At 44.0% G+C, this 15,106-nt stretch overlaps 1 protein-coding gene across 1 annotated transcript in view; it reads right to left on the reverse strand.

The window, feature by feature from the left end:
• Nucleotides 1-5,604: 5,604 nt before the first annotated feature.
• LOC135542594 (E3 ubiquitin-protein ligase Midline-1-like) overlaps nt 5,605-15,106 on the reverse strand; it is a 35,532-nt gene continuing 26,030 nt past the window's right edge. Inside the window, exons 4-10 of the mRNA XM_064969689.1 lie at nt 13,529-13,636; nt 12,326-12,474; nt 12,052-12,179; nt 11,099-11,242; nt 8,248-8,409; nt 7,781-7,988; nt 5,605-7,498 (exon numbers count right to left, since the gene is read on the reverse strand). Of these exons, the coding sequence (XP_064825761.1) occupies nt 7,150-7,498; nt 7,781-7,988; nt 8,248-8,409; nt 11,099-11,242; nt 12,052-12,179; nt 12,326-12,474; nt 13,529-13,636 (1,248 nt within the window). The 3' untranslated portion in view covers nt 5,605-7,149. The remainder of the gene's footprint in view (nt 7,499-7,780; nt 7,989-8,247; nt 8,410-11,098; nt 11,243-12,051; nt 12,180-12,325; nt 12,475-13,528; nt 13,637-15,106) is intronic.

Genomic DNA, 15,106 nt, shown 5'->3' on the forward strand with positions numbered 1-15,106 from the left:
CAGCTCCACATGAACCCCATCCTTTACCCCAGCACTCGTACTGGGCACCTCCTCCACTACCTGGGAGCCTAGCTCCACATGAACCCCATCCTTTACCCCAGCACTCGTACTGGGCACCTGCTCACCAGTCTGAGGAACTGGCTCTTCAGATACATCAGTACCTTCTACAACAATATTTTTCTGCTGCATAACATTTCCCTCTAATACAAGTTGCAACCCCATGCCCTCAACACGGATAACTTGTTCCTCAGCAACAGGTGCTTGTGGCTGCTCTACCGCTGTCGGCTCACCTCTCCCTACATCAGTGGACCCAGGCGTTACGATGACCACCTGTGCCCCTCCCTCTGCCTTCTCCCTTTTCGGGCAAGCATGTCGCTTATGACCAACATCCCCACACTCAAAACACTGTTGACTACCCGTACTAGCATAAACCATATACAGTCTATTGTCATACTTGATTTTAAACGATAACTCTATAGTCTGCTCCGGTGAGTCCAAAAACATAAACACCTGTAGCCGAAATGACATAATCTGTTTCAACACTGGGTGTTTGCAACCCAACGGGACAACCTTAATTGAACTGGCGAACTTCCCAAAGCGCAATAACTTGCGCTCCAATAGCTCATTTGGAATAAATGGCGGTACATTTGAAATGTTACCCTTGTTGATGGAGAAAAAAGCGGCGTAACTTAAATAAACATTCCTTTGAGAAGTACACCATGCTCAACCATACGATCTACAAGGCGCTCTCCTTTAAGAAGTACGCCATGCTCAACCATACGATCTACAAGGCGCTCTCCTTTAAGAAGTACGCCATGCTCAACCATACGATCTACAAGGCGCTCTTCTTTAAGAAGTACGCCATGCTCAACCATACGATCTACAAGGCGCTCTCCTTTAAGAAGTACGCCATGCTCAACCATACGATCTACAAGGCGCTCTTCTTTAAGAAGTACGCCATGCTCAACCATACGATCTACAAGGCGCTCTCCTTTAAGAAGTACGCCATGCTCAACCATACGATCTACAAGGCGCTCTCCTTTAAGAAGTACGCCATGCTCAACCATACGATCTACAAGGCGCTCTCCTTTAAGAAGTACGCCATGCTCAACCATACGATCTACAAGGTGCTCTCCTTTAAGAAGTACGCCATGCTCAACCATACGATCTACAAGGCGCTCTCCTTTAAGAAGTACGCCATGCTCAACCATACGATCTACAAGGCGCTCTCCTTTAAAAGTACGCCATGCTCAACCATACGATCTACAAGGCGCTCTCCTTTAAGAAGTACGCCATACTCAACCATACGATCTACAAGGCGCTCTCCTTTAAGAAGTACGCCATGCTCAACCATACGATCTACAAGGCGCTCTCCTTTAAGAAGTACGCCATGCTCAAGCATACGATCTACAAGGCGCTCTCCTTTAAGAAGTACGCCATGCTCAACCATACGATCTACAAGGCGCTCTCCTTTAAGAAGTACGCCATGCTCAACCATACGATCTACAAGGCGCTCTTCTTTAAGAAGTACGCCATGCTCAACCATACGATCTACAAGGCGCTCTCCTTTAAGAAGTACGCCCTGCTCAACCATACGATCTACAAGGCGCTCTCCTTTAAGAAGTACGCCATGCTCAACCATACGATCTACAAGGCGCTCTCCTTTAAGAAGTACGCCATGCTCAACCATACGATCTACAAGGCGCTCTCCTTTAAGAAGTACGCCATGCTCAACCATACGATATACAAGGCGCTCTCCTTTAAGAAGTACCACCACCGCTTTTTTCGTCCGGGATGCACCTACCTTCCACCTCTCTCCTACCTTCTCTCCTACGGTGACCAGAAACTCCTCCACCCTGACAGTAGCTTCAGTAACACACCTAAAGCCGTGCCGAAGTGACAGGGACGGCATCCCCGTTCGGCCTATTCGGGCATACTTAATTATACCACAGCAAAAATAATAACCTTAATCATGCACAGAAGAAAACCAAAAAATGCCAAGATATACAGAGAAGAAAGAGAGAGAGAGAAACAGCTAGACAGACAGGAAAGAGAGAGAGAGAGAGAGAGAGAGAGAGAGAGAGAGAGAGAGAGAGAGAGAAACAGCTAGACAGACAGGAAAGAGAGAGAGAGAGAGAGAAACAGCTAGACAGACAGGACAGAGATAGAGAGAGAGAGAGAGAGAGAGAGAGAGAGAGAGAGAGAGAGAAACAGCTAGACAGACAGGAAAGAGATAGAGAGAGAGAGAAACAGCTAGACAGACAGGAAAGAGAGAGAGAGAGAGAGAGAGAGAGAGAGAGAGAAACAGCTAGACAGACAGGAAAGAGAGAGTGAGAGAGGGGGGGGAACAGCAAGACAGACAGAGAGGAAAGCGAGAGAAAGAAAGAAAGAAAGAAAGAAAGAAAGAAACAATACATTGAGTGTATTTGCGAGCTGCCTCTTAATTGAACTTGCCCAGTGTGGATGTAAGAGAGTGGTGCAGACAGATACAGGATCTGTCAGAGCTGCCTCAACCAAATGGAGAGAGAGGGCTGGAGGAAAATGTGATTTAAGATGAAACGACCCCATCATTTGTCATTCTGACCCAGCTCTATAAGAGCTCCTCCGCTATTCTCAGTTATGATTAGGTCTGATGAAAGAACATCAGAACTATTAGGATGTTAGATTACAGACCTGATCCCTTCCCAGTTCTGATTAGGATTGATGGAGGGAACATAGGAGGATATCATATTTATATACTAATAGTTGTGATTACAGACCTTACCATCTTCACTTGAGACATGATGATGTCAAGAAAGTGTATGAAATTCTATCCTCTTTGACATGTTCTCTTAACTTTTTTTGTCGGTGAATACTGGTGTAACTGGATACAGAATATGCTCTGTCTGACTATGTTGGTACAAACCATATCAATCTGATGAAAAGTCACCCTGTGTTTTTACACAGTGAAGTATGGGTGCATTATGTGTTATGTGCAAGTCAGGGTTGTCACGCTATGCCATTTGTTGTATATTGTAATCACGCATTGTGAACATTTAGGCCATCTGATCATGTCTGATCAGACCAGGAAAGAAGGAAGCAAGAATGATGCTTGTTTACAACTGACTCCAAAACTCCTCCCTTCTCATTTATCTATCCTAATAATCCTGTTATCCCAGGGCCCAGTTTTTCAAAAGTTGTCCATCTGGATAGGATGAAATGCATAGACAAAGGATGAATAGAACTGACAAATAGTTTACTTGAATGGGGACTCCCATTCTATTAATTCTATTTCCATGCATTTAGGCAAAATCCAGATAGATAACTTTAGAAAAACTGTGCCCATTGCAGGAGGACTTAAATCACCAAATTGAATTGCTTCCCAGCCTTCATATGATCGATCAGCGGCACACAGCGAATCAAACGGCAATTTATTATAATGGCAGGAAGCAAAACAGTGTGTAAGAGGAATTAGTAAGCTTTTGATTAGGATCCAACGTTGATTAATGGAACAGCTGTAGTCAGTGAATTAATAGGATCTTTCCCTTATTTGTTTTCTTTGTTTATGTTATAGTATTCCAAATTCACAGATGTTGTTTTGATTAAGCACAATCAGTACTGTCAGTTCATTGTTGATAGCTGGACGCCTGTATCAGAGATATTAACCATCACCATAACCCATACTAAGAGCCAGACTACACAGATTCAACTGAGCATGTGTGGTCCTATTGTAATGAATCATACTAATATCACTACCCTGATCGTTAGACATTGGCACAAGACTATCATTTTTCTAAATGATGTTATGGATTATGGATGAAGAACTTTCTTTTCACATTATACTGGCCTCTGCTGGCCATTCATGGAGTTGACTCGACTCTGCATCCACAGTTGATGTAATACTTTTCTTTAAAGAAAAGAGTATCATGTGCCATAATGTAAAGTATAATTATGTGGCCAACTTTTTCTTATTTTCCTTTCAATACGTGACCAGCAATATGGATGTCCTATTGAAATGTGTGTAGATGCTTGCTATACAACTAAATAGCCACATGAAACCAGACAATGTTTATCACATTGTATGAAGGCAGTTGATATAGACATTTGTTTTTGTTATTTTTCCTATTTCCCTCTTATCAACTATCCTTCACTTCCTGTGTCTGTAGATTGTGATTCTAGGCAGTTCTCTCACGGGTAGCTAAGATTCCTGGTGTGTTGGCCAAACATCCAGCCATGAGGGAAATGTCACAGCGCTCCTGCTCAGTCATGACCTCCACTGACCAGTAATTGATGTGTAGGGTCACTGTAAGTTCATGAACAACACACATGCACGCACACAGTCACATATGCATGCACACCTGTCTGCACACACGCACACGCATGCACGCACAAGCATGCATGCATGCACGCATATACATTCACTCATGCACAACGTACATATGCCGTCACACACACACCAAACACACAGGAAATCCCTAAAACCTTTCTACCGGGGGACCAAAAGAGATGTCATTGAAAATCATGTCATCCTAACAGTTTCCTGGGCTGGTGTAAGAGCTGCGAGAATCACTGTACCATCCCACTGGGCACAGATGTCAGTTCAACATCTATTTTTGATTTACATTTGGTTGAGTTGTCAACTAACATGAATTCAATGTGAAATGTTGACGGCAGGTAACCTAGAGGTTAAAAGCATTGGGCCAGTAACCAAAAGGTTGCTTGTTTGAATCCACAAGTTGACTAGGTGAAGATAAAAAAATAAATCTGTCATTGATCAAGGCACTTAACCCTAGTTGTTCTGGATAAGAGTGTCTGCTAAAGGATGCAAGTGTGAAATCAATCAAAGATGTCACCCTGTTATTGAATTCAGCCTAAAAATATATATGATTAAATGATTACTTTTTGCAAGTCCAATCAGTTTTCCACGTTTTCACAGTTTTTGCCCAGCAGGATGGCAACCTTGAGACTCTCAGTGGAGTACCACACACACACACACACACACACACACACACACACACACACACACACACACACACACACACACACACACACACACACACACACACACACACACACACACACACACACCTTCCCAAACACTGTTGTCAAACATGTATATTAGTTGTAAGAGGAAGGACCCCAGTCAGTTGTATTCAGGTCTTTGTTGTTTTGTCTGAGGCCCATATTGTTTTGGGTAAGGCCCATATTGCCCGGTCACACCGTTGCCCCTGTGAACCAGAGACAAAAGCCTCTAGCGGACCAGGAAGAGGCCCTGTTGTCTACAGGAAGTTCTCAAGATAAATTCACCAGCTTGTAGGCTAAACTTAGACATAGATGGCTGGTTGGGCCGGTTTATGGTGGGAAGGCAAGGCTCTAGAAAGAGAAAAAGCAATATATTAGGCTACGTTGGTGGTCGGTAACTATTGCTAAAGTGATGTTTACAACAAAGTGAGTGTGTGTGTGTGTGTGTGTGTGTGTGTGTGTGTGTGTGTGTGTGTGTGTGTGTGTGTGTGTGTGTGTGTGTGTGTGTGTGTGTGTGTGTGTGTGTGTGTGTGTGTGTGTGTGCGCGTGTGTGTGCGTGAGTGCATGTCGGTGTGTATAAAATATACAGTACAGGAGGCAGTAAACAAGTTAAAATGTATCTTTCTTTATTGAACCTTTGACAATCGACAAATGCTACTCTTCATATTTGTACAGTGACACAAGCATTCCGATCCTCTTTCCTAAAATAGTGTCCACCGGATTCAAGCATACAACTGAATTGAAACAGTTTCTGTGGCAACATCAAAGATTAGATGAATGCTGCATCCATTACAAGGAAACAGATCATCCCAAACCTAAGACACATATTAATGAGTGAACCAATCCATTGTGTTCCTTTAAAGACTTAAGGATGGTTTGTAAAATATCCAGATGGTCCTTCTTTCGAAAGAAGACAGAGTAAAAGAGAACATAATATGCTATGTACATCATGGAGTGCCTGTTTGTGGTGGCGAGACGTATCATACAACGTTTGAGTTCATGGTCACTGGGTCATACAGTGGTCAAGCTGAGGTCAAGCTGTGGCTCGTGGTGGCATCGACCTTGGTGAAATAATGACCGAGTTTGTAAGTGTGGTGCTTCCCTGTGTGACATATGGATGACAAATGCCCAGAGGCATGGTTGTTGTCATTGATATTTACCTCCCAGCGGCCACTGGACCTGAATAGAGAAATTATTGTAATAGTCTTGTCCTCACTGTACCTAACAACAAAGTGGAAGTGTTTTTCAGTTTAGGTTTGTGACAACTGCTAAGGACAGTAGGAAGTTAGTATTCACTCAGGAGAGGACAAAGTAGTTTGCATTATTTTCATGGATGAACACAGGATTTGGAATAGACCTGAGAGATTCTCACTAGCATGCATGGCTGAACAACAAAGGACCTATCCCATTGCAAAGAGGACAAAACATGACAAAAATTAAAGACGCAATTTGTTTTGTTTCCCTGCTTGTCTAAAATGCTACAGTACTTTTACACTTGTGGGTTTAAGGTACTGTAAGGAAGAAAGTAATTATGTTGTCACAAAATATGTATAATTTACACATTAATGTACTAGGACACAATACCTTTTCTAGATTAGAAAGTAACATCGATAAATTGCATCAAAATATTTTCCCGAGATTTATAAATGTCTCTTATCCCTGGTAAACAGACCATAAATAATGTATGAACAATGTGTAAACATAAGGGAAATTGTACATATTGGAACTTATCTAGGCTAATTTCTTACACTTCAATAATGAATATCTATCATATAAGCACACGAAAATAGTAATAAAATCATTTAAATTCATGGCTCCTTTGGTTCCATAATCATGAATGTGGGAGTTGGGCAATGCTATAATTCACAACTGTACAGCTACGTAGCTTTTTCCTTCTTTCCCACTGCAAACAGCGTTCTGTGGATGAATAGAGGGTGGTCTGTGTGATTGATGTTGGCCCAAGGGGTGGTCCAAAGTGCCTAAAATGAAATGAAATGAGGTGGTAGCATGATGTTTTCTGAGATGATTCAAGATTGAAGACAACCTTTGCTAGTTCATAGAGGCCCAAAGTGCCTTGAAGGTGGCTTAACCTAACCCAAACCAACTTAGTCTGGTTTGGCCAGGGGGAATTCTAGTTCCCAGGGGGTCTCAGTTCTGGGTTTCCAACCCTTCTAGGTGTTCAGGGATGGGCAGACCCGTGAGGACAGTCAGACACTTGTTCCACACGTTGAAGACGGGGCACACGGGCTGGGCGAAGGACACGTGGAACGTGTGCAGGTGCTGTGAGCCCACGGCGTCGTAGAAGGAAAGCGAGCCGGCGTCGTAGTCCAGCAGGACACCCACGCGGCGCAGGTGGGGCGAAGGCTCGATGGCCAGCTCCTTGCTGTTGTGGCGCACCACCCATGAGTTGTTGCAGCGGCACAGGACCCAGGAAGCCGAGTTCTTGCCGATCCACTCGTGCTTGGGGGCCGACTTGTAGGCGATGCCCACCGCATACCTGAGGAGAAAGAAGTAAGAAGACACTGTTAACAAGCCTCTAAAACCCAAACACTTCAACACTTTTGAACACTTACCAAGTGTTAAAAACTCATACTTATTAAATGTGCATTGAATCTTTCTCTGTCTACATTGTATAAATGTGCCTTAAATTGACTTAGAAAGTGGCGTAACATAACCGCCCCTCTATCTCTGTCATTCTACCTAGCCAGATCCAACGCGCCAAACACCATCTGGTACAGAGCAAGACATTGGTCCATCAGGTCACCCAGGTCTAACTCACCATGTGCTTCCTCCAATCAGGGCCTCCCAGTAGTGGCGTCCACTGTCGATGTAAACGTTGCCGACGACTCCGTAGCTACTCTGGCTGGTGAAGCGCTCCTGGCCGTGTCCCTTCTTCGATGCCGTCTCGTCGCGCTCCACCGTCAGGTTGTCATGGGAGACCTTCAGCTTCTTGTGGGCGGACTTGGGGTCCAGCTTGAATGGTTGGCCTGGACGAAGAGGACGGAGAGAGACAACATGGTTAAGTTAGCAAGGGGCTAGGATAGGATAAGCTAGGCTATGAAGGCAGTAGCTGTATGTATGGTGTCCATATTAGGACACCATCCCGACATGTGATGCTGTCCTATTATGGACACTGTATTGATACATAATCCTGTGACCATATTAGCTAAGAATCACAAGAGACTTCTCTAAAACTGCATGTCATTATGCCAAGTTTCCTTATGGTGTAATGTATGGAGCCCTTACTGTTGGTTTTGAGTGTCCCTGGCTCACTGCTGCGGGCACCTGCCTGGTTGATGGCTTTGACGATGAAGATGTACTTGGTGCCGCTCTGCAGGCCGTGGACGGTGTAGTGGTTCTGCTTGATGTTAGGCACAATCATCCAGCTGTCTGCTGAGTTACACAGGCCTGGGAGGGAGAAACAGACTCACAGTTACCGTGTTGTCATGCATACACACTCAGCTAATCATTGGTGCGTATGAGTGAACACACATATGTCTCCGTTTGCACACACGTAGTCGCATAAACACACACAAAGTGGCTATAACAGACCCACAACACAGACTACACATGTACAGTACACATACTTTGTTGTTGAAGTGACGTGGCCTTGATAAACTTTGAAGAGCAAACATTTTCAATTAATAAGGTCACTCGTAAACTGCCGAATTCCAGGACATGAGCAAAGTTCATTGTCACATAATGAGGAAATGATTTACGTTGCCTGCCTCAGAGACAGCCACTCCTCAGCCAAGGTAAGTATCATACTTGGACCAACTATCAACATTCACCTAATTAAGTCCATATTTCCCCGTGACATATTGTATTTTTTCATTCTTTAGTTAGCGAAGTCTTATCTATAGTGTAAGAGAGGTGTAGATTTGAGTCTGTTTGTGTTAGAAGGAGAGGAAGTCCATTCATGTGATCCTAGGAGACCAGAGCTATAGGATAGAGAGGAGTGGTCCAAATTCCACAATCAGTCACTTCCTCAATCCATTCTATGGCCTTTTCAATCATACCCAAGTGAGAGGGGAAGGATTCATGATCAGTGTGTTCAGACAATGCTTCTTGTCCAAAGGGACTTTGGCGTGGGAGGGTGTAGTAAACATGTGGAATTGAGGGGTAATTTATCATACAAAGTCAATCCATTATGCCAGCGATGTTCAAAAAGACAGTCAGCCAGAATGCAATGCAGCATTATGCCATTAATAGTGATTCCTTTATTAGGATCCAACACATTCCCTTTCCATTGCCGTTCACTCTCTTGCTTTTCACTCTGTTTCATGTGGTTACTGTGGGTGTTAGGAGGGGGGGTCATTCACCTCTCAATGGCTGTGCTGTTGCATGGGACTGGCTGTGCTGTACATTGATGCCCGTAGGCTTAATTCTCTGACAGAGTGGCCATCGTGCTGAGTGCACCGTGTACTCTCCGTAAGCTTCACGCGACATCTGCGAACCCGTTACACCTTTTTGTCCTTCCCTATAGGCTACCATGTACCACCATACCCCGTCATCATGTCTAACGTGTGTTCTGAAGGCTGCCCTGCTGTAAATGTGTAGTGCACTGTGAATGTACCGCACGTTTGTTAATATCTTAAATGGAAACGCGCCCTTCTCACCTCACACACGGCAGCCATTTTGGAACGGAGTGCCCGCCACACATCATTTACATTGGTGAGAGAAAACACAGTGAGTTATTAAATTGGCCTGCAGTTAAATGACCCTGAGTGAGACCCGATGGGACCAGGGTTTGCCGTCACCCGTTTTCCTCTGCCATGTTTTCGGAGACGTTTCTAAGATGTGACATTGTGACAACACCTCAGCCTCAGCCCAGAGCTTAGACCTGGTGATTGGATGTGAACCTAGAGCGGGTAGAGAACATAGCGTGTGCAGAGGATGAGGAGAGGGGGATGTGGGGGAAAAAACACGTGTCACATTGGGTTTACGCCACCCCTCATGAAAAGTGCTGATGTTGGTAGACTTGGGAAGAAAAACATGTTTAAAGGCCCTTCGAGAGTCGTCTGCTCAATGGAGTTCCAAAGACAACATCTGACACAATTGTTATGTTCAATTATCATTCAAGGGTGAACATGGGAGGCTTCTATTATACATTTATGTTCATTCATTTTGTATATCGGTATCGAAGGACTTTCAAAAAAGCATTCAAACTTGGGGGCACTGGAGTTTTCAACATAATTAAAGCGTGGAAAAAGCCAGCAGCTCTTGTTCCAAATTGCAGCAACGCTGGGGATGTATTGCAATATTAAAGCTATAGTTCTGGTAGTTTTCAGTTTCTTCTTTTAGCTGTTGCTAAATGCTATTGTTTGAAGTGAAGTTAGATGCTCACAATACGAGACATCATATCCTATTTATTCTCATGACATCCTTTAAACAATACGAGACATCATATCCTATTTATTCTCATGACATCCTATAACCTTGTTTGCTAGCCGTCCGCTTTCATCAAACCACACTTCCTCCTCTGTTCTCTTCATCTAAGAAGCTATATTTCCCATCCCCTGACCTCATTATATATTGCTTGCCCAGTGAAGTATGCATGAGTGTGGCGTTCAGGCGTGATCCGTGGGGGTGGAGGGCTCTGAGCACTGATTCGTGTTATGACTGTAATTCGCTCCGAGTCAGCTTGTCTCCCTCTCTCCTTCCCACTCTGTCCCCTTTGACACTGTAATAACTCAAGCTGAGATCCTGAGATTTGAGCTCACCCCATTGGCCCTAGTCGACCGGCTCGGTGAGAAGATACGCATGATTCGGTTTTGATTCTTAAGTCCTCCAGCTGTTTGGCTTTGCACTAGATTTATCGCGGGGCTTTGAGTTGGAAAATACAAAATGTATCATCAGGAGAGAGTTGTGAGCACAAAGTGTTCTCTCAAGGCGTTCTGTGCAGTTACTAGCACCATTGGCTTGCCATGTGAAGATACCATTGTGTGTCTGGTGGTGTGTCTGGTATGCCAGAGGGTAGTTTAACTTACACCCTGATACATACTGACAACATTGGCTTGACCTATGAAGATAGTTGTGTACTTGGAGGTGTTTCTGGTATGTGTGACTGCATTTTTGCCGACACCCAGATACTTACTGACAATGTTGGCTTGCCCTGTGAAGATAGCATACTGGAGCTCATAGGAAAGCACCGTGAACTCGTCGTCTGATGTCCAGTGGACGGTGATGGTGTCGTACGATGCAGTGCAGAGCTCTTCTCTGATGCCCGGAGGACTTGGCGCTAGATAATGGCAATGAGAAATTAGAGAAGGGTAAGAATGTAAAATGTAATGCGTGCTCTGGCATAAATAACAATGGAATAACAGCGGTACACCTTTGAGCATGTCGTCTGACCTCAAACAAGGTACTGTGGCTCTTAAAGGAGGACTGAAGGCTAGTGACTTATATTGACTGCCATGCTTTTGTTTGCTAATGATCATTTATAGCCCAGATGATATTTCAGAGGTTGACAGTGTGATTTGGCTGATGACATATTTCTCTTCTCTTCTCTCAACTCATATCTCTCTCTCGCATCTCTCGCCCTCCCTTTCTCTCTCCCTCTCTCACCCTCTCCCTCTCTCACCCTCCACCAGTGAGTACACATCGATGACTCAGACTAATTCACTTAGTGAGCCAGCGCTCAAGTGAAGCCCTCTGCCATCGCAAAGACCTAACAACAAACTCTTCCACGATCTCATAGAAACCTATTCATATGTGTACTGCAATAACATGCAATAACATTGACAAAAACAAAGACAATTTTGACAATATGTAGATGTGGAACTTTGGACCACAGTAAGGTTAAGTTCATTTGACCACATATTTAGATTATGGTTGTAGAGAGAGATGCCAACTCATGCTCTTAACAATAGAGTATAGCTACATATATTGTCAGTGCTTTTATATAGTAGATATCATGATATAAAGCAATACCATGATATAGGCAACAAATTTACAGTATATCAAAATATTTCCAAATTATACATTGTATTGAACTATCACTTTTGGTGTCCACCACTACTAGTAACCAGAGCTGATTGTACTCTATACCTGTGAGGTAGTCCAGGCTCTCCAGCAGCTTCTTCTCCTTGGTGAAGTCCAGAGCGAACGTGTCAAATGTGTCTGTCAGGTTGATCTCTGGAATCAGGACCTGAGAGGAGGCGGTCGCCATGGAAACCCTAACGCGAACACATATCCCAGAGGGTTTAGTTCACAACTATCCCACTACGTTGCACATTGGATTGACCGTGAATGGCCAATGGCCAATGGTTAGTCAGTGTTCGTAGTAAATTTCTACCACACTCTCCTTGCTGGCCTGGCTCACCTTTCGGTGATACTCTTCGCGGTCTGGAGGAAGCGGGCGTGGTCCGTCTCCTTCAGGGTCTGGTCGGCCTGGGTGATGAGAGCAGAGGACCTTTCGATGCATTGCTTACAGTTGGAGATCTGCTGGGCTAGCTTCCTGATCCGGACTGCCTATAGAGCAGATAGGACAGAGGTGGGTTAGAATGGGTCGATGGTGATTAACTGAATCCCACTTCAGGGATGGTAGAGATTTAGCCCAGATGGGGCGTTTGGGATTGTATCCAGATGTTTTGTGCTTGTTGCTTTCTCTTAACCTAATGAGAGGTTTAGAAAGAGTGATTGAGGGCTCTGAAATGTGATTGGTTGGATGTTGTATTTAGGTCAGACACACTACCCTCATCAACGTGTTCTGACCCACTCTCACTAAACAACTAATCTTTGGTGTCATTCGTATGTGTATATTTCTGTTGCAATTTTCTGGTATTTATATGAAACAACTTGTCTCCCGCATTCTATATCTGTACAATACCAGAAGAGTAGGAGCAGGGAAAAATACCAAATTGTCTCTCTATCGTCTCAGCGGCAACCGACCACCATAAAGGATTTCCATTAAGGTAGGTTTTCATTTCCAGCCGAAAGGCCAGAGCCAAATCTGCCTCTACTTTAATGCCCCGCTCCTGACTCAAGTCCTGACACGAGACCAGGAAGGAAGGAAGTCCCGCCCTTTAAACTGCAGGAACCTGGTTTCTGACTAACCCTGGACTGCTTTGGTTATTCCAACGCCAACAGAAATACAGCAATGGAACTGAAGCAAGTAAAAGTAACACAAAGTGTGAAGTCCTTTTCATTTCCTCTCGGACTACAAATAGTTAGCTTTGAGCGAATTCCAACTCAGTCAGTCAGTAAAAATAATTGAGACATGCCCTGTAGGTCAGACATTTTGATAATTAAGCATGGTCCAATTCCCCTGGTGACCTTGTTCAAATGTTCACTTTGCATCATAAATGAACAGATTGAGAGTGAACAGACGGGGGACTTTCCAACAGATCCAATGCAGACCCCGAACAGAAGGCGAGAGACATTTACCCTTCTGTTGTTTTACTATTACATTCCCTCCCAGGCCGTACAGTTCAGACTGCAGCTCAGAGAAAGTGCAGAGGAGTGTGTGTGTGTGTGTTGGATGGGATTCCCCTTTCAGACCCATGGCCACTCCTGGAACTTATACCTTCCCCTCCTTGATTTTGGTCCCAATGATCTGTCTCCTTTGCTGGATGATGTCAATCAGGAGGTCGCATTCTTCCATCAGCTTTCCCTCCTGCCGCGATGCGTTGACCTGAAAAACACAAACGAACCTCTAACTTCTTTCATACCGCATGCAGATATAAAAATGGTAGCCACAAGTTCATCTGACGCTGGCTTTGTCAAAAGACGAATCTCACAGGATCCCATTAATGGTTTGTAATTGTCAGAATCTTGCAGTATCCATTTAAAGCTATAGTTCAAATAATGATAATTCAGATGTCAGTTGGTTTTGCATTGTAAATAATAACCTCCAGGTGAATGAATCAATATTGAACCACAGTACCTTAATCTGTGTTTGTTTCTAGCTACTACAGAAGATAGGAAATGCCTGCACCTGTGTTTTGCTGAGTCTAACAGTGCTCAATTCTATGTAGAATTTGGATCAGTCTACAGATCTTGAAGCTTTGTGATTGTTGAGTGCATGCACACTCAGATCTACTTTACTAGCCACAGGCCTTTGAAATAGATTCCTCTTTGGTGCCCGTTGTTATGTCCTGGTGAAACACAGATTTCACCACCTGGACAAGTTTCAACCGAAGCGAAGCGAAAAGCAGAGAGGGGAGTCGTGAAAGAGGGGATTGTTTGAGAGTTGCCAAGCCAACGAGGTGTTACGGTCACTCCCTGGTGTGGACAGGCTGTTTATGATATGAAAGGGACTCATTGAAACGCACACAGATCTGTCTTTCCAAAGCCAGTAATTAGGTTCCTTCGCCTTGTGAGTGGGTTTCTACTGTATGTTCACAGGGTTTAGAGGAGATCCTGGGTGAGAGCCACTACAGTGAGGGAAAGAAGTATTTGATCCCCTGCTGATTTTGTACGTTTGCCCACTGACAAAGAATTGATCAGTCTATAATTTTAATGGTAGGTAAATTTGAACAGTGAGATACAGAAATAACAACAACAAAAATCCAGAAAAACGCATGTCAAAAATTTTATAAATTGATTTGCATTTTAATGAGGGAAATAAGTATTTGACCCCCTCTCAATCAGAAAGATTTCTGGCTCCCAGGTGTCTTTTATACAGGTAACGAGCTGAGATTAGGAGCACTCTCTTAAAGGGAGTGCTCCTAATCTCAGTTTGTTAACTGTAAAAAAACATCTGTCCACAGAAGCAATCAATCAATCAATTACCCATCCACGACCCATTTTCAATGTCCTGGCTGAGGGAAGGAGGTTCTCAACCAAGATTTGACAGTACATGGCCCTGTCCATCGTCCCTTTGATGCGGTAAAATTGTCCTGTCCCCTTAGTAGAAAAACAACCCGAAAGCATAATGTTTCTATCTCCATGTTTGACGGTGGGGATGGTGTTCTTGGAGTCATAGGCAGCATTCCTCTTCCTCCAAACACGGAGAGTTGAGTTGATGCCAAAGAGCTCCATTTTGGTCTCATCTGACCACAACACTTTCACCCAGGTGTCTTCTGAATCATTCAGATGTTCATTGGCAAACTTTGTATATGTGCTTTCTTGAGCAGGGGGACCTTGCGGGCGCTGCAGGATT

This window comes from Oncorhynchus masou, chromosome 6, assembly GCF_036934945.1.
Source record: "Oncorhynchus masou masou isolate Uvic2021 chromosome 6, UVic_Omas_1.1, whole genome shotgun sequence".
Classification (NCBI taxonomy): domain Eukaryota; kingdom Metazoa; phylum Chordata; class Actinopteri; order Salmoniformes; family Salmonidae; genus Oncorhynchus; species Oncorhynchus masou.